This window comes from Elephas maximus, chromosome 19 (genome assembly GCF_024166365.1).
Source record: "Elephas maximus indicus isolate mEleMax1 chromosome 19, mEleMax1 primary haplotype, whole genome shotgun sequence".
NCBI lineage: Eukaryota > Metazoa > Chordata > Mammalia > Proboscidea > Elephantidae > Elephas > Elephas maximus.
The window spans coordinates 17,574,167-17,593,064 of NC_064837.1; the positions used below are offsets into that span (position 1 = coordinate 17,574,167).

Below are 18,898 nucleotides of genomic sequence, written 5' to 3' on the forward strand. Positions count from 1 at the left end.
ATTGAGTACAACAATGGGCTTAAGCATAACAATGATTGTGAGGATGGCGCAGGACTGGGTAGTGTTTTGTTCTCTTGTACATGGGGTCACTATGAGTCAGAATTGACTCAACAGCACCTAACAACAACAATTGAGTGCTTAGTGTGTACCAGACACTGTGCTAATTACTGTATGCATATTAACTCATTCAGTCATCACAACAACCCTATATGATCAGCACTCCAATGATCTCCATTGTGTGGGAAGCTAAGAGGGTGGATAACCTGCCCAAGGTGACCCTGCCAGGGAGTGGCAGAGCCTGGATTTACCCCCAGGTGGTCTGATGCAGGACTGTGCCCTGGACCACTGTACTACCTCCTAGGAAAATTTTCTTCCTCAAAAGTACCTGAGTGATGTAAATGGTTTGGCTTGACTACTAACCTAAAAGTTGGTGGTTCAAACCCATCCAGACGTACCACAGAAGAGAGGCCTGGTGATCTACTTCTGGAAAGATTACGGCCAAGAAAACTCTATGAGGCAGTTCTACTCTGCAACATGTGGGGTCACCATGAGGCAGAATCAACTTGACTGCAAGCGGTTTTCTTCCTCAGAGTTTGAACCACTGTTGTTTTTTAGCTGAGCATTAAATAGGCAGTGGGCTTGTGTTGGGGGGTTAAGCTGTATGAAAAATACATATTTTTAAACACCAGAATAACACCATGTGGCAAAATGCTGACACCATGACAGGCACAAAGGAACTGAAGCCGACTGAAGGAGCTGGAGCTTCAGAGTCTCCCACCACGTGTTTGCTCCAGGCTCCTGCTCGTTATGTAAGGGTCAGGGGTCAGGGGTCAGGGGTGGGCTGACAACTGCCGCTTTCCATCCTGAGGGTTTGGTACTGGCCTCGGCACCCCCTTTGCCATCTGAAGTAATATGGGCCTCCAGAGCTCGTGTCTGCATGGAGGGTGAGCTGGCCCCTCTGCATCGCGTCTTCCTCTGCAGGCTTCCTGACTGTAGCTTCCTCTTCTTCCCTCTGAAAAGTCAGTTTTTGCTCTGTATCTGCTTCCTGTCTTCTGAGTAGTGTCAACATCTCCCATTCATTGTTGTTTCCTTCCCTGTGCTTCTTGTCTTTGTGGATTTTTCTCATCTTGTTAAAAATTTCTTTCTTTTTTAATTTGCTGATATTTTAGTGGATTTTCTAGAGGGAGAGGAAAGACACTTATATTCCTTCTACCTCAGTAAACCGGGAGTTTTGCTGATCGAAATTTGATTTAAATCCACACCAGACCAAACTCACTGCTGTCGAGTTGATTCCGACTCATGGTGACCCTATAGGACAGAGTGGAACTGCCCCATAGAGTTTCCAAGGAGCACTTGGTGGGTTCAAGCTGCCAATCTTTTGGTTAGCAGCCGTAACTCTTAACCACTATGCCACCAGGGTTTCCAAATTTTGACTAGTTGTCTGTTAAACCAGGAGTCCTGCTGATCGAATTTTAACTAGTTGCCTATGATATTTAAATTATCTTACCCCCGCCCCCGCTGTCTCGCTCTAAGTCCTGAGCGTGTGTAGTTGACTTTGTATAAGTTGACTGTGCTGATGATGTAACTCAGCCATGACTGTCTAGATCAGTGGGGCTCAATGCTGGCTGCACATTTGGGATGCCCGTGGAGTTTTAAAACAATGTCGAGGTCCTAGTCCCAGCCCCAGAAATGCTGACTTTTGTGGCCTGGGGTAGGGCCTGAGCATGACAGTTTATGGATTTTCCTCAGACGATTCTGATGCCTGTGAGTATTGATAACCATAACCTGGAACCTTGCCGCTCAGAAAGTGTGGGCTGTGGACCAGCAGCCTGAGCACCCTCTGGGAGCTTGTTCCAAGTTCAGAACCGCAGGCCCTGCCTCAGGCATGCTGAATCAGAACCTACATTTTAATAAGACCTGCAGGCGATCCCTATGCTCGTTCACGTTTGAGAAGCAAGGGTCTAGGCTGATGTTTCTCAACCTTGGCTGCACATCAGAATCACTTGGGGAGTGTTAAAAAATTCCATTGCTCAGGCAGCAAAAGCCAGTCGCCGTGGAGTCTGTTCCTACTCCTGGTGACCCTGTGAATGTCAGCGTGCTCCACAGGGTCTTCAGAGGAAGATGGCCAGGCCTGTCTTCTGAGGCACTTCTGGGTGGAGTCGAACCACCAACCTTTGGGCTAGTAGCTGAGCACTTAACCACTGTAGCCCAGACCAATTAAGCTAGAATCTCTGGGGGCTGGGCCCGGGCAGAAGTGCTTTCCGAAGCTCCTCGAGCGATTCCAGTGTGAGGCTGTAGTGGAGACTCCCCAGTCCCGATCGCTTTCTTCCTAGTGAAGGCCGGGTTTGCCTTTCTTCAGTTAATGGCAAGGTAGAGATCAAAAGTGATTCTAAGGTCAAAGCGTATTGAAACCAAAGGCCGTCCATTTTTAGAATGTAGAGCTAACACAGTGTGGGGAGGAAAATCTGACTGGAACTCTGGGTTGACACCAACAAGCTGTGGGATGGGCAACGCATCACTTCCTTCTGGGCCTCAGATGCTCCATGCATATAACCAGGGGTGGGTAGACTGGCCTTAAAGACTTTCTTAGCCCTGTGATCCTGGGATTTCTGTGACACCACTAATCAGCCTAGTAGCAGCAGTGATGATAGCCAAGGCTCCCGTAGCTGTGAGATGGTTAGGAAACCTGGATTAGGATAGGGTTCACAGGAATACCTATGAGATATCTTGCTGAAGTCTGGGCTGGGGTCCGTAGTGAGATAGCTGGCTGTGATCTGGGGCAGAGCATAGCCCACCAGCCCATGTGAGTCCCTGAGCTCGGAAGCAGCTAGCCACAGTGTCAGGAGAAGCAGCAAGTAGGCCTATCCCTGCCACCTGGGAATTCTGTACAGTCTCAGCCTGCACTGAAGGGGTGTGTGAGCTCACAATGGTCTTCTCTGCACCTGGCAGGTGTGGAAGTCGAAGAATCCACCGTGTATTCTCACATGATCCAGGCAGCTGCACAGCAGGAAGACACCTGCCTAACCATCACCCCAACAGTGTTGGGAGAGAGGCACCTGCCAGACCAGCTGGCCTCAGTGACCAGAATCTCCTCTTCCGGCCTCTCTCTGGGGCACGTGACCCGGGCCCTGTGCCGAGGCATCATCCAGAACCTGCACTCGATGCTTTCGTTCCAGCAGCTCAAAGAGTGGGGTGTGGAGCGGGTGATTGGGAGTGGGAGTGCGCTGTCCAGGAACGAGGTGCTGAAGCAGGAAGTGCAGAGGGCTTTCCCTTTCCCATGGTCCTTTGGGCAGGATGTGGACGCAGCAGTCGGGGCAGCTCTGGTCATGCTCCAGAGGAACCCCTACCAAAAGGAGGCTTAATCAGCAAACTCCGTCCAAAGGGCCGCCTTGAATTTTATCCAGTTAGCATTCCTGATGTGATCTTGAAGTAATCCATTTCCTGGACAGCTCTGCAGGCAGCTTTGAAGCAATGCTTGCTGGTGGGGACCATCTTGACTGAACTTCTCCTTGGGCCACACTCTAGCAATGCAGTCAGGAGCCACCAATCAGATCCCAAATCAGTGCCTTCCAAAAGAGATCCACCTGGAAGCCAGTTGCATATGTAAATATAGAAAAAAGAAAGAAAGGGAGAAAACACTAGCTGAGCTTCCTGGCCATCAGGCTCTTCTGTGATTTACTTGTAGACAAAGAGAAAATGAACGTGGACCTCAAATACCCAAAAGCCTGTGGCTCTGGGCTCCAAGTGAAAAAAGACTCGACACATGTCCAGCTTTCAGATCGATTGTTTTTGGGGACATAAAGCCCAGATATGGGTCACGTTCACCACTGGAAAAATCCTTCCCTACTGAGTTGTACCAAAAAAACAAAAACAAACCAACAAAAAACCCCAAAACCAAATGAAACCCATTGCCATCAAGTTGGTTCCAACTCATAGCGACCCTATAGGACAGAGTAGAACTGCCCCATGGGGTTTCCAAGGAGCGGCTGGTGGATTCAAACTGCCGACCTTTTGGTTTGCAGCCGCGCTCTTCACTGCCGTGCCACCAGAGCCCCTGAGTTGTACCAGCTACATCAGTTACAAGGTCTGTCCTGCCCACATTCCTCTTCTAAAGAAAACTTCCCCGCCCGACGGCCACTGCTGAAGGGAACAGCACTCTGGTGACCTTGTTTCGTGCCATGTGACCCTGAAACCCTTTGTCAGTCTCATCCTCTCCTGGTCACACACAGCTGGTTAGCTGGGGCAGGGGATGGCCCAAGGAGAGTGAAGCTGGCTGGCTCAGATGAAGATGCAGAGGTCAGTACTGGCCTTCTCTCCATGTTCACTTACCCCCCCACTGGGGGCACTTGGGGTGCCCTGGATTCTCACAATGCATCTGTCTTGATGAGATGCAACAGGGAAGGGAAGGTGGATGGCAGTCTGCAACGGGGACAGATGCTGTGTGGCCCCCACCATTCAGGTACATTGTCCCTCCAGTAGGACCCTTTGCCAGGAGCATGTCTGTGCAGCAGTGTATTTTTGCCCCTGCATACCCAGGAAGCCTTCCGTGGGAAGGGATGCAGCCAGGCCAGCTCCCACCAGAGGGCTTGGCCAATTTAATCAGAGAGGACCCGTTATCCCAGAGACCCTGGCTCTTCTCTTGCTTGGCTTGGCCCTGCTGGGCCATCGTGTGTTCCTGTCTCAACAGGAACATCCAACTTGAGTCAGCATCCCTGTAGGCACCCCAGAGCACTTTCAACCTCCTCATGGCTGGTAGGGATGACTCTGGAATGAATGGCTTCCAAGAGAGGCCCGCCAACACTGCTTTTACTTCCAGACTCCTGAAGGGTGATCCCAGGTGCAGGCAGGCCTGACTCTGAGGCACCCGGGCAATCATGAATGTGGGAAGCAGTTATTCTGTCTCTTTCTAAATGTCATTTTACGAATCATGTAATTGTCTGAAGCTGTTCGATGAATTTGCCTGGCCATGTTGATTGAATTTCAGATATTAAAGCTCATTCTTCCAGGGCCTTTCTCTTTAATAACACAAACACCTGTCTGCTTTGGGAATTCACAGCCCAGCCATGAAGTTTGATTTTGGAGGTTGGGTGTAGCTCAAAGGAACCATTTGTAGGTTGTCCGATGGAAGAGCCCTGCCACGGTGTTCTATCAAGACAAGCAGTTGTAAGTCACCCAGGCAAAATGTGTAATTTTTCTCTCAGCCAGAATAAGTTAAGACGTCATCATCTTGGAGCCCCTGAGAAAAGCCTTATGAAAGAGCAGATGCCTTGGGATAGGTGAAGGATAGTCAGAGGTGAGGAGAAACTGGGCCTCTCTGACCTCATGGTGGCAGCCTGTCTTGAATTCTCAGGGTGCTGTGGATAGAGCTTGTAAGTATGACATTAGGAACTGGATGGCCGCAAGCCCAGCAGCCCAGCCCCCTGTGTGTGGTGTTATCATTCCTTGTCCCCTTTCCACACCACGTATCCACTCCACCTCCGAGGGCTAAGCCTTGGAGGGTCCAAGCTTGTCAACCAACATCCCTGCTGCTACTTCCATTGCATGTGGCCTGGAATGCCTGGAGCCTTTGCTGGGGGTTGAGTACAGCTCCTAGGGATTCATTTCTCCAGCCTGGAATCACCAAACACTCACTGCTCCTGCCCACATTCCCTGGAGGTACCAACATGTTCAGGACCAGCATGATCCTCAGACGAGGGGCTGGGCTACTGGCTGGTCACTAGGACTGCTGCCTAACATCCTGACCTTATGAGCATATGGTAGATTTGCGCTTTCCCACATGATGTGCTTTGGGTGGTAAAACATGAACAAAAACGTGTTACTTCTGGGCCAAAGCCTTTTAGAGCCAGCGTGCAATTTGTCACACTCTCCGTCCTTTGCCACAAGTGACCAGCAGTGTTCTGGAGAGTGGAGGCTCTGTCAGCCTGGGTCCCTGAGTGAGGACAACGTGGTGTAGAGCCCTCACCAACCAGTGACAGGCATGTAGTGTGACTGAGAAGTAAACTTCTGATGTTTGAAGCCATTGAGATTTTGGGCTGTATGTTACCACAGTATAACTTAGTTCATCCTGACCATGCAGACAATAGATAACCATGTGTGAGAAGTCTCAGTCGCACCCAGCAGAGGCCCAGACTACTCTTATGTATTGAGCATCTACTAGGAGCTGGGTGTTCCATCAACTATTGTCATGTGTTTTTGAAATTCCATCACTAGGGAATGAAATAAACACTATGACAGAGTTACTCACATGCCCACAGGGAGGAGCAACTCATTCTTCAGGCAAGTGACATTGAACCAAACCTTGGAGAGTTTTAATCTATTCATAACAACCATAGGTAACATTTTAAGTGCCTATTATGTACTAAAGGAGCCCTGGTGGCTCAGTAGTTAAAGCGATTGACTGCTAGCCGAAATGTCAGCAGTTTGAAACCACCAGCCGCCCTGTGGGAGAAAGATGTGGCTGTCTACTTCTGTGGAGATTTACAGTCTTGGAAACCCCATGGGGTTGCTAGGAGTTGGAATCAACTCTGTAGTCATGGGTTTGGGTATTATGTACTAGGAACTGATCTAAAACTCTACTTGTTTGAGCTTATTTGACCTTCACAATAATCCTAGAAGGTGGATACTACACTTATTCTCATTTCATAGATGAGGAAACTGAGGCACAAAAAAGTTACTTACCCAAGATCACAAGGCTAGGATCCAAGCCCACCCTCTTTAGCATTCTAGGCAGAGGCGTCAGGCTGGGCAAAGATATTTGGCTTGAAGTACTTGGCATGTCCAGGTTATGGTGAATTGTCTGGTGAAACTTGGTCATAGGGCAAATGAAAGAGGGTTATGGGCGGTGCGGCTGACAATGTTGGCCGGATTGTGAAGGGTTTTGGATGCCAGGCTGAGGGGTTTGGACTTTTTCTTGCAGGTAGTAGCGTTTGAAGACTGAGGTTTCATGGGCTTTAGGAGTCTAGCTGGCTGTATGGATGGTGGTTGGAGAACGGGTGTTACAGGAGGCAAGAGACCAATTAGAAGAGGCTATAAAAACTCTGGGGAGCCCAGGCGTTGCGAGTGGTTTAAGATCAGCTGCTAACCCAAAGTTTGGCAGCTTGAACCCACCCAGTGGTGATGCAGAAGAGAAGCTTGGTGACCTATTTCCATAAAATTATGGCTAAGAAAACCCTTTGGAGTAGTCCTGCTCAGTAACACATGGGGTTGCCACGAGTGGGGGGCCTACTTGACGGCAGCTACCACCACCAACAGCAACATGAAAACACCACCCATCTGCCAGTTTGTTGTACTGTGGAGGCTTGCATGTTGCTGGAAGCTATGCCACCGGTATTTCAAATACCAGCAGGGTCGCCCTTGATGGACAGGTTTCAGTGGAGCTTCCAGACTATGACAAAGTAGGAAGAAAGGCTTGGTGATCTGCTTGTGAAAATTAGCCAATACAAACCCTATGGCTCACAACAGAATATTATCTGATGTAGTGCTGGAAGAGGAGCCCCTAGGTTGGAAGTCACTCAGAATACACAGCGGCTACACTAATGGATTCAAACACGCCAACCATCGTGAGGGTGACACAGAACCAGACAGCATTTTGTTCTGTTGTACATGGGGTTGCCATGAGCCAGAGCTGACTTGACAGCAACTAACAACAACAACAACATAAGAACACATCCTTCTTTTGGTCCTCGACTACATCCACGTAATATTCCTGTGGCTTAGTGTTTATTTTTTCTTCTCAAGTGAACTGGAAGCTCCTTGAGGGCAGCCCCCCCTCCCCCCCGTTAGGTGTTCTCTGCCCTGTCCTCCTCCTGCACCTTAGATCGGGCTCAGGCCCATGTTTGGAATGTTCTCCTCACAGGGCAGAATCCTATATCACAATCAAGGCCCAACTCGAATGCCATCTGCCGGCTGCACAGCATCTCCCTGGTGGCATATTCACCGTCAGATTATAACCTTAGCCAGGACTCCACTCAACGTTCACTGTTGGCACAGCTGCCGGCCCTGCAGCCCTGGCCTGCGCCTGTTCCAGCGGGCGCTCCACCCGGCCTGGCGTTGGAGCCCGAGTGCCTTCCTCTGTTATTCGCCCCCTGCACTGCTGAGGAATCTGCAAAGCCCTCAGTGGGCCCGCAGTGAGAAGGTTGCCCTGTCCTTTCCTTTCGATCCTGACATCTGGACAGGCCAAGTCTTTAAAAGTGAGATACGCTTGACAGAGAGATATTTGTTTTCATGACTCATGAAACATCAAGCAAATCTTATTTTTTCTTTGGAGAGCAATTAGTCACAACTTTGAGCTAATGGCCGGATATAGCTCAGCAGTCAGCAGACAATGTTCTTAGGCTGAAATCACCGACAAGAACAATAACCCCCTTCTGCCTGTCTGGGGCTTTACCAGCTTATAGACCCCGTTTACACCCAGAATCCTTAGGCATCCCCAGAAAGCCCTGTGCAGTAGGCAGCGCAGGTGCTCTTGCCTGTTTCGTGGAAGATGAAGCTGACCCAGAGGTTCAGCTATTAGTTCAAAGTCAGCCAGCATCAGGCACAGCCAGGCCTCTTCACTACTAGCTCGTATCCCTGACCTTCCAACCACTCTTCTGCCTCCTGTCCCCAGCCCCTGCCCCAGTCACAGCTCTGCAGAGTGGGGCTCCAGCCCTCCGGTGCCGAGTGGAGGCTGGCTCTCTCTCCCGCTCCAGTTCTCAACTCCATACACTTCTGGAGAACCCTGACCCCTTTCACAGAAGCTGGTCGTATAAACTCATGTGGGCACCCGGTGACACAAACACATGGACCAAATACAGAAAGGATGGTAGCTTTTGTCCAGGCTTGCTGTTTGCCATCTGGACCTGGGACCTCTGCTTGTAGTGGCACCTTCTCTACCCTCCCTGGGACTCATACTACCCGGTTCCTACCCAGTTCCTACCAGAGGGGCCAGGCTGACAGTTCCCAGTTGGTAATCAGGCCTTTCCAGTTGTGGGAGAGTGCTGGTTTCCAGCTGTGCTGTAATGTCTGGCCTGCCATCAGTGAGAAATCCAGGTGGATAAAGACTATGAATTTGGCTTCCATTACCAAGGTTTTTTTTTTTTTTTTAACCAAGGTTAAGAGCTCAGCTTGAGTGAATGTGCCCCCTGGTGGTAACACTAGAATAATAAAAAGAACTGTGGCCATTAGTGACATTACTGACCCGTTGTTAGTGACATTCGTGGCCGTTATTGTCTGTCATGGCAGACTTGGTCCAACCACCTGCTGGTGCAGCCTCTTCGCCCAGTGGTGGCACGGCTGCAGCCATATTTCCGTTGCTATCCCATCAACCTGACCTGCCTCTTGTCCCCATCAGACCCAAGCTTAGAGAAGTACCCTCTCTCATAAGCCACCATTGAAACATGATCTAGTCACAAAGAGTTTTAATGGGTACATCATTACATAGATTCAAGAACACCATGTTTCAAATCACGGCCCAGAAAATCACACTGATAGTCTGGATGCTCACCTCCTGAGGTCTTGTTCCAGCCACCATTGCATCGGTTTTAACGGAGCTATTTAATGCAAGTGCTGTCCCGGGAAAGCCAAACTAATCACTGCTTACTGAATACTACATATTGCACTGGGCAAATGTGCTGCAAAAGACTTCTTTAAAGTTCTGAGAAGCAACGATGCCACTTTGATGCCTAAGGTGTGCCTGACCCAAGCCAGGGTCTTTTTAATTGCCTCATATGTGTGTGAAAGCTGGGCAATGAAGAAGGAAGATAGAAGAATTGATGCATTTCAGTTGTGTTGGCAAAGAATACTGAATGTTCTGTGGACTCCCAGAAGAACAGAGCCCTGGTAGTGCAATGGTTAAGAACTCGGCTGCTAACCAAAGGATCAGCAGCTCGAATGCACCAGCTGCTCCCTGGAAACCCTATGGGGCAGTTCTACTCTGTCCTATACGGTTGATATGAGTCAAAATTGACTCGATGGCAATGGGTTTTGGATTTTGCCAAAAGAACAAATTGGTTTTAGAAGAAATACAAGCGGAATGTTCCTAGGCAGTGAGAATGGCGAGACTGTGACTCGCTTACTTTGGACATGTTATCAGGAAAGATCAATTGCTAGAAAAGAGCATCGTGTTTGGTAGAGGGTCAGTGAAAACAAGGGAAACCGTCAACGAGATGGACTGAGACGCTAACCACAACGATAGACTCAAACTTACCTACAATCATGAAAATGGTGCAAGACCAGGCAATGTTTCATTCTGTTGTACGTGAGGTCACCATGAGTCAGAGCCAACTCAAAGGCAACTAACTGCAATTTTGAGCTTGGCATGGTGCTAGGGTTAGGGGAGGAGAGTGGAGGGCACTAGAGCCCTATCTCACCCCGGAGCCATTTAAAATGTACAAAGCAAGAAACAAAAATCAGGGAAGTTAAATCTCACTACGAGATTTAGGGCACGCCAGACAGGATTAGTATAGTTGTCACTGTCCTTGGGCAGGTTACATAGCCTGTCTATTCTTTGTTTCCTTATCTGTAAGATGGAGACAAAATCGTACTGACCTAAGGAAATTTTGTGAGGATCTGATGCGATAGTGCAGGTAAGGGTGCTAATCTCAGAACCTGGAACATTGTAAGTGCTCACTAAACACTGTTGTTGTTGTAGTTGTTAGGTGCCATCGAGTCGGTTCTGACTCATAGCGATCCTATGCACAACAGAACGAAACACTGCCCGGTCCTGCGCCATCCTTACAATCGATGTTATGCTTGAGTTCATTGCTGCAGCAACTGTGTCAATCCACCTTGTTGAGGGTCTCCCTCTTTTCCGCTGACCCTGTACTCTGCCAAGCATGATGTTCTTCTCCAGGGACTGATCCCTCCTGACAACCTGTCCAAAGTAGCTACTATTATTGTGGTTATCATTGTTACCATAAACGCCAATTGCCATAGGAAGTGTATAGGTTGAAATTTCCATAGAAGTTTAGAGGTGAGCACTTTAGTCTGGGCTCCTTGAGGGGGTGGGATTTGAATGATGAATCTCAGCATCCAGGTCCTGCCACCTGGGCCTTGCAGATGAGTTTAAGAAGGATAGAAGTGCAAGCATGTTGGGCAGAAGGAGGGCAGGGAATAGCCTGGAGACACATAGGTTAGTGTGGCTGGGGAGTGGGTAGGCCTGGGTGCTGGATGACAGGGGTTCTCAGTGGAGAGACTGGGGTTGTGGGCTCAGAGTCCCAGGCCCGGGGTGGGGCCTCCTTGGCAGTGGAGACCATGACCAGGATGACCTTCTAGGACTGCTGACTGGGAGAAGACAGGGTAGTGGGAGGCTGAACCAGGGAAGGGAGGCACTTACAGTCCTTCAGGTGAGGAGAAGGGAGCTTCATTGAGGCAATGGACACCAGACCCAAAGAAAGGGATAAATGTGAGCTGCAGAAGCATGGCCCAGACAGTAAGGCAGAGAAGGAGAGGTCGCAGATCACAGACTTGGGGACCAGAAAAAAGTTGGTGCATCCACAGGCAGAGGACGCTAAGGGGGAGCTGAATATGGAGGGAAAAAGAGTCCATTGTGGGACATATGGAGGGGAAGGAGTTGGTGGGTCTTTAGCTTGGGAGGGAGGGATGGAGACCTGGGTGAAGAAGTTGCTGGCTTGGAAATGTTGGATGGTCCTTGGCAGGGGTGAGGGTGTCAGGGAAGGGTATGTGGGGTAGGTGGGATAGGGCTGAGGACAGGGTCCTGGGAGCACCTGTGTGTAGGGGAAGAACATGTCAAGAAGATGTAGCCAAGGAGATGAGAAGGTCAGAGAAGAGAAGGGCCGGCATTTGCCCCAGGCATTGCCACTGTTTGGACTCTGAAAGATAGTTTGCATACAGTTGCTCTGTTAATGGAGGGGACACCTTTAGTGACGGGCGTTGTCCTCACTGGAGGCAGAAAGCATGGTGGAGGCAAAGGAGATAGTTCTGGAGGGGAAGTGTTACCCTCCCCTTCCTTAGAGGTTGCTCCTGGGATGTCTGGTCCTCTTACAGCCTTCCTTAGGTTCTCTCCTCCAGTGCCTGAGGACTGCCCTCACCTGAGCCCTGGGCCTGGCCTAGCCAGGGTGTGAGCAAGGGGACTGCACCTGACACGGGGACCCATTCCTGAGGAGACCAGCAGGTGCTCCCAGAGGCACCTTTAGCCACATGGCTAGAAGGAATAATGACCCTGAGGACTTACGGGTTAAGGGTCGTTACTGGTAAGTCCTTTATATATTACAGACTGTTAGGTAGTGATGAAAAATTAATTCTAAGGCTCATGTTAATTGAAACTAAAAAGGGACGTGTACGTTAAAAAGATGTCTAGGCAGGGGGCATGATATGGTACTGTGAAATGGGCCCAGCTTCCCTGCCCAGACCAGCAATGTGACCTGGGCAATCCATCTAATCTCTCTGTGTCAGTTTTCTCATCTGTAAAATAGGTACAGCAATCTCTGCCCAAGGTTTGATGAGAGCTGGGAGAGAGAGTCTGTAAAAACTTTTGGTAAACTATAAACTATTCAACAGAATTAAGAGGGTGTCTATACTTTAATAGCTGCTCAGGGGTTAGAGCTTGTGAGCTATGCCCAGCAAGTTTCCGCTGGGCCTTTCTGGCTCATGACTACTTATTTCAGTTCTTGTATTAGCCAACTGCTGGAGTCTCTGGGTGGTGCAGTTAATGCACTTGGCTGCTAACCGAAAGGTTGGAGGTTTGAGCATACCCAGAGGTTCCGCTGAAGAAAGGCCTGAAGATCTACTTCTGAAAAGTCAGCCACTGAAAACCCTATGGGGACAGTACTACTTTGACACACATGGGGGCCGCAGGGAGTTGGAGTTGACTTGACAGCACTTTTTTTTTTTTTTTAGCCAACTGCTAGGATGGATTCTGCTGGGTGTTTGGGGCTGCAGCCTGTATGTGCACGCACAATGAGCTTGAACTATTCTCAGCCAGGTTCTGGGAGAGAATTAAGTTTGGTTGCTGTCTTCACCCATTCGACGTGAAGGATAGTATTAGGAGAACTGGGGAAATAGGCACTCAGATGGTTTTCTATGTTCTGTGGTTCAGGTGAGGAGCCCCTCCCGAGAAAGGCGGGGGTCCTGGCAGACCCAGAATCCTGCCTCCTTCCCCCCCCCATTTCAGTCCCCACCCCATTTTGGGCACATAGGGACCCAAGAGAGGCAGGGTCCCAGGTCACATAAAGCAAAGCCAGCACTGAAAACCAGGTCCCTAAACGCCAGGCCAGGACTGCGTGACGGTGGACTTGATCGTTTCTGTTCCTTCTACATTCTGAAAATGAAGCAGCTACAAGGCATTGGTTTTTACGCCTGTGGCTGTGAACGTGTTTGTCGAGCAGTTCCTCAGACCTCAGTCTGCAGGCGTGGTGGGCCTGGGAGCCCTGAGACTGAGGTCACGGCGCCGGCTGGTTCAGGCGGTGTGTGGCTCTGGGTAAGTGCACGATGGCCCTGGCATGGTTGGAGGAAGGGCGGTGGCTAAGTGGTTTCTGAAAAAGGGCAAAAGTGATGGGAAAAGCTTTGGGATCCTGTGGGAATCGGAGCTGCAGCAACAGCAGCAGCTGCCATCACTGGAAACGTTTTCCTTAAGTGCCAGAGTGCGCACACGGCCCATCCCGCCGGGGCAGAGCGGCCCTGGACCTGGGGAGGGGCCACGGACCCTTGAAGAGGCAGAGAAGGCAGCTGCTCTCCCCAAACCAGCCCAGCTGCTCCAGCAAGTGGCAACTGCCAGCCAGCCCTCATTGTCCGCTGAGTCTGGGGTGAGCCTTCGGCTAGCTGGTGAGTCCCTTTTGTTGCTTGGCAGTTGGCACAGGCCTTAGCTGTTAGGATGGCATAGGGAGTGGTCACAACCTGGGCCTTGGGGTCAGGCTGCCTGGATTCAACCCCAGCCCTGCCACTTTCCAGCTATGTGACCATGGGCAGCTCAACTAACCTCTCATTGCCTCAGTTATCCCATCTGAAAACTGGGGATAGTAACAGTAGCTGTTTCAAAGGTCGTCGTGAGGCTTGAATAAGGTAATAGTTGTGGTGCCCTTAGCCTGGCTAATAGTAAGCACTCAGTGCGTGACAGCAGGAGTTGTTCTTATGGGTGTTTATTGTTTGCTCCTGCACCAGAGCCATTCTGGGGGGAAGAGGCTGCGGCTGCAGGTTCTCAGTGTGTTGTTCTCTGTGGAGTGAAGGAGTCTTAGGCTGGGAGGCAGGAGCCCAGGTTCTTGTCCAGGCTCCACTCTCAATGTGTTCTTGGCTGAGCCCCTCTGGTCCTTCCTCCGTGGTTTGGGAAGCCTACGGCTCTCCGCCCATCTGTAGGAGATGCTTAGGTAGGACCATGGGATGAGAATGGTCAGGGTGGGTCCTGAACTAGCATGCCAGGAAGCCACAGGCAGCCAAAAGGAGGCTGAAAGTGACGGGTGCTTTGGGCAGAAAGGGGAGTGGGAGAGCCACACCTCAGGTGTCTCCCCTGGGTTGGGGAGAGAAGAAGAGAGCCTTCTCCAGGATGGTGGGCACCGTGTCTCCTGGCTCTGGAGCTGAGAAAGACCCAGAGATCAAACCAGGCCTTTGCTGGGCAGGGTCTTTTTGGCAGAACCCCTCTGTCATCCAGATTGATGAGTCTGTGAATCTTGTGTAAACCAGAAGCACCACCTTCATCAGACAACCAACCGAAATCACTGTCAGAAATGCCCCCTCACCGCAGAACGTGCTGCTGTGACAGGGGCATTGCTGCGGGGATCACACATGCCAGGCACACCCCAGGGCTGGCAGTAACAGTGTCTTCAGCTCCTGTCCACCCTTCTAGCCTAGAGCAAATTGTCTCTCAGGCCCTGTCCTGCTCTCTGCCCTCAGGAGAAGCATGGTTTCCAGCAGGGAGTCAGGGGTGGGATTGTATTTGTTGACTGAATGAATGACAGCACCATGCAGGCTGCTTCATGCTTGCTGGGCCTGATTAGATCTGGACTGGTCAGAGAAAGAGGAAAAGTCGCTAAAAAAGAACAAAGCTGAAAGGTTCATGGAGTCTCCTGCCAGCAGGTGCTCTCTCGTTGGGCTGTTAAGAGCTGCTAGCCAGGGAGTAAGTTAATGCTTGATTTTATAGCCAGTCGTATCCAGCCAAAGACCACAGATATTCCAGAGGGATGCAAGGCATGGGGTATGGCCCGGGTCTCATTCCTATTTCATTTTGGGGTTTTGAGATGCTTTTTGAGCAGGAGGGTGCTCCTGGTTGGGAGGGCAGAGCCCCCACCTGTCTGGCCCCAGGGGTGGGAGTACCTGGTCTGACCAGCTCCCAGGCTCTGCTGCGAGGGTTGGGACTGAGTTTAATGGCAGAGACAGAGCTCTGAGTTCTCCAGAGAGGTGGTAGAGCACTGAAATGCTCTGGGCTCAAATCCACCTCTTACTGTGTGACCTCAGGCAAGTGACTTTACCACTCTATGCCCCAGTTTCCTCATGTGTAAAAAAAAAATCTACCTCTTAGGGACATAGGGGGATTTAAATGAATCAAAACAGGGAAAGGGCTTGGAACAATGCCTTGTGCATAGCAAATGCTCAAAAACATCAATTATCTTTATTCTCTTTAGCCTCCTGTGCCCTGTAAGCGCCACAGGTTCCCTGTACTGTGAACAGTCTTTGGTAGGAAGTTCTCTTCTGAAAGCACAGACTAACAGTCTCCACGCTCTTGAAGCTTCCCATGCATCCTCCCATCCATGTAACAAGGGCCACATTCTGCTCCTTGGCATTGGAGGCTGACAGCCATCTAGTTCTAAGCCCGCCAGGCCCCACCTGTCTCTGGAAGTCCCATGGCTTCCTCTTCATCAGCTACTCTGGGGCGTTCCACCCTCTCCTCCTGCCCTGGCCCAACCTTGCCCCCCTCAAGGTCCAGCTCATCTGTCACCTCTGTGAAGCCTTCTTCGGCACCCTGGCCCCTGTCTGGTCTCCCAGCCCCAGGCAGCCCCTCGATTCTGTCTCAGGTGGAGTCTGACTTGTCTTTGTGCCCCTGTGCGTGGTCGGACTTGGGTGATGGGACGAATGAATGGGTGAGAGGTGGAACGTGGGGCTTTCCGTGGTTGGGAGCACTTCCTGCTGCAGGGTTTCAGCCTGATGGAGGCTTCAGAGAAAGACACAGGCCTTCCCCAAAGCAGAACAACAGGCAGGGAGGGAGACATACTGGCAGACAGCTGTCTGTCCTGTTTACAGGATGTGAAGCTGCGAGGCTGCCTCTTTTTTTTTTCATGGATCTGGGCATCGGACCGTAGCTGTGGGCCAGCCATGTGCTGTGGGCTTTTGCTGCCTGAACCTTCACCTGAAATCTCCGGGCTTGAGAAGCCTCCCCCTCCTTCAGTGGCTATTTTCTGGAATCCAGCTGCTGGTAGAACACGAATCTCCCCAGACTTCCTACGGAAGTGGGAATCAGAAGGTTCCACATCTGAGTGCTCTCATTTCCCCCCAGTGATCAGCTCGGCTTTTTCCTTAAAGAGCTGGAACCAGAAGGTCTCTGCCCAGCAGGAGATCAGCAGCAATGGATAGAATTTCCTAGATCAGATGGTGGCCCATGCAGAGAGGGCCATGAGGGATGGATGGGCAACCAGCTGCGGCGCACCGGAGGGCAGAGAGAGCATGCCTAGCGCAGGGATTGGGGGGCTTCGTGGAGGAGTCATCTTTAGTGCTGGACCCTGCCGGGAGTTGGCATTGAGAGGTGGTAGGATGTGGGCAGCTCCGTGGGTGGTACAAACAGTTAGGCACTCGACCACTATCTAAAACAGTGGTGGTTCACACCCGCCTGGAAACATCTTGGAAGACGGGCCTGGCAATCTGCTTCCAAAAAGTCGCAGCCTTGAAAACCGCATTGAGCAGTTCTACTCTGCACATATTGGAGCCGCTATGGGTTGGAATCAACTTGACAGCAATTAATGACAAGAACAACAGCAATAAAGCATTGGAGTAGGAGTCCCTGGGTGGTGCAAACAGTTAATGGACTTGGCTGCTAACTGAAAGGTTGGTGGTTCAAGTCCACCTAGAGGTGCCTCGGAAGAAAGGCCTGGTGATCTGCTTCTGAAAAATCAGCCATTGAAAACTATGGTGCTCTAAAGCAAAGATGGGAAGATGAGGGGGCAGGGAAACCAGTGTGCCAGAATGGAACAAACAGAATGTAATGAAAGAGGATGTTGACTCACTGTGAAAGATGTAACTAATGCGACTGAACAAATTGTAGAGAAATTGTCAAATAGTAACCTAATTTATTGTGTAAAATTTCACTGAAAACACAGTAAAATATTATTATTATTATTTTTTTAAAAGGAAAGAAACCCCTATGGGGCACAGTTCTACTCTGACACACAACCGGTCGCTGTGAGTCAGAATTGACACGAAGATAGGATTTGGGCAAGGGGAGAAGGAGGAAAAAGCACTCCAGGTGGAGGCACTGTGGGAGCAAAGACCCCTGAGATGGGACATGTGGGCCAACCCTGGGTATCAGGGAGTGGGGATACCCAGAGGGTAGAGAGGACGAGTGGGAGAAGAAGTCAGGAGGGGATGGAGGTAGAAAACAGTAACAATACAACCTTACAGCTACGTATGCTGACACTGGCTGCCAGCTTTTCTATAGGTGTTCGGGCCTGGAAGGCCACCAGCTCCAAACCATTTAAAGTTGAAGAGTTCAGGGCCAGGATTCTTAAAATACACTACTTTCACAAAAATGACAGAAAGTACAAGGAATCCCCTCTAAACTCAATGCAGCAGCCAGGTTGGAGAGCAAAGGCAGCCGCATGCATGGACACACAGCGCAAGAGGGTGTGTCAGTGTGGTCGGTCACTCTTTGCCAGTCACTCAGGGTCTCCCCAGCCTGTTCACTGGGACACAGGCTGCTCTGGTTCTTGGGGGCTGAGCCCTGAATGCACAGGCAGGGACAGCTTCTCCCATTATTTCCCTTGACTCTGATCTTGGGAGGAAGGCAGAGCAGAACACTGGTATCATCTCCACGCTGCAGATGAGACAACTGAGGCTCAGAGAAGAGGGCGGATTCATCTAAGTCCCTCTGAGCCTGCTGGTTCCCATGCTGGGTGTCCTGCCCACTCCCAGGGGCTGATTGTCAGCGGCTGCTGAAGAGCCAGCTCACCCCTGGGGCTCTGGGGTGGGTACAGTCCCGGCTTATTTGCCACCTGTGGAAGCTTCAGTCCTGCATAGGGGGCCTGGAGGCAGCAGCCTCCCAGGGGCCTTTGCAAGGAGGGCAGGTGGGGAACAAATGCTATCTTTGTGGCTGACTGCAGGCTGACTCTTGGGCCACAGAGGGTCCAGCAAGAATGAAGAAATGGAATAGCTCTGAGGACCCACCCCAAGAGGCCACCTGCCCGCACTCCCCGGATGATGACCCTGACTCCAAGCCACCTCCAACTGAGCCCCAAATCTTCATGGCCAAGAGTCGCCCCCGGCTCTTTGGGAAGGGTGATTCGGAGGAGGCCTCCCAGGTCTCCCATGTGCATTGCTCTTACGAGGAAGGTGAGCTTGCCTACTGCCCAGCCATCACAGTTAGCCCTGCTGTCATCATCAAGAGGCCTGGGGATGGTCCCGCCTGTGCCAGGTAAGTCTGCATCTGCAGCCCACCCCCTTCCCTGCCAGGAACTTAACTGGCTCAGCTGGCTGTGGCCCCAGCCATGGAGACACTGTGTGGTGGTCCAGCTTCTGGTCATAGAGCTGGGGACCTGGGAAGGCTTCAGGGGTCATCTGGTCCAGTGCCTGCACCCTGACAAATGGTTATGTTGATCCTGGCTGCCAGCTTATTTCTAGGTGTCCAGGCTTAGAATGCTCACCAGCCAAAACACTTTGACTTTAAATATAAAATCTCGAGGCCAGGATGTTTTTAAATAGGCACTATAAAACAACTCCAGCGAGGAAACCATCAGATTTTCCGCCTTCTCCAAGGCATGGCAGGCTG

General features: G+C 50.8%; 2 protein-coding genes across 2 annotated transcripts in view; both read left to right on the forward strand.

Moving 5' to 3' along the window:
• The window catches only part of SHPK (sedoheptulokinase), a 31,900-nt gene extending 24,185 nt beyond the window's left edge, over positions 1-7,715 (forward strand). Inside the window, exon 7 of the mRNA XM_049859983.1 lies at positions 2,950-7,715. Within this exon, the coding sequence (XP_049715940.1) occupies positions 2,950-3,362 (413 nt within the window). The 3' untranslated portion in view covers positions 3,363-7,715. The remainder of the gene's footprint in view (positions 1-2,949) is intronic.
• A 4,004-nt stretch (positions 7,716-11,719) lies between these two features.
• The window catches only part of TRPV1 (transient receptor potential cation channel subfamily V member 1), a 33,547-nt gene continuing 26,368 nt past the window's right edge, over positions 11,720-18,898 (forward strand). The window contains exons 1-2 of the mRNA XM_049859982.1: positions 11,720-13,414; positions 18,234-18,544. Of these exons, the coding sequence (XP_049715939.1) occupies positions 13,262-13,414; positions 18,234-18,544 (464 nt within the window). The 5' untranslated portion in view covers positions 11,720-13,261. The remainder of the gene's footprint in view (positions 13,415-18,233; positions 18,545-18,898) is intronic.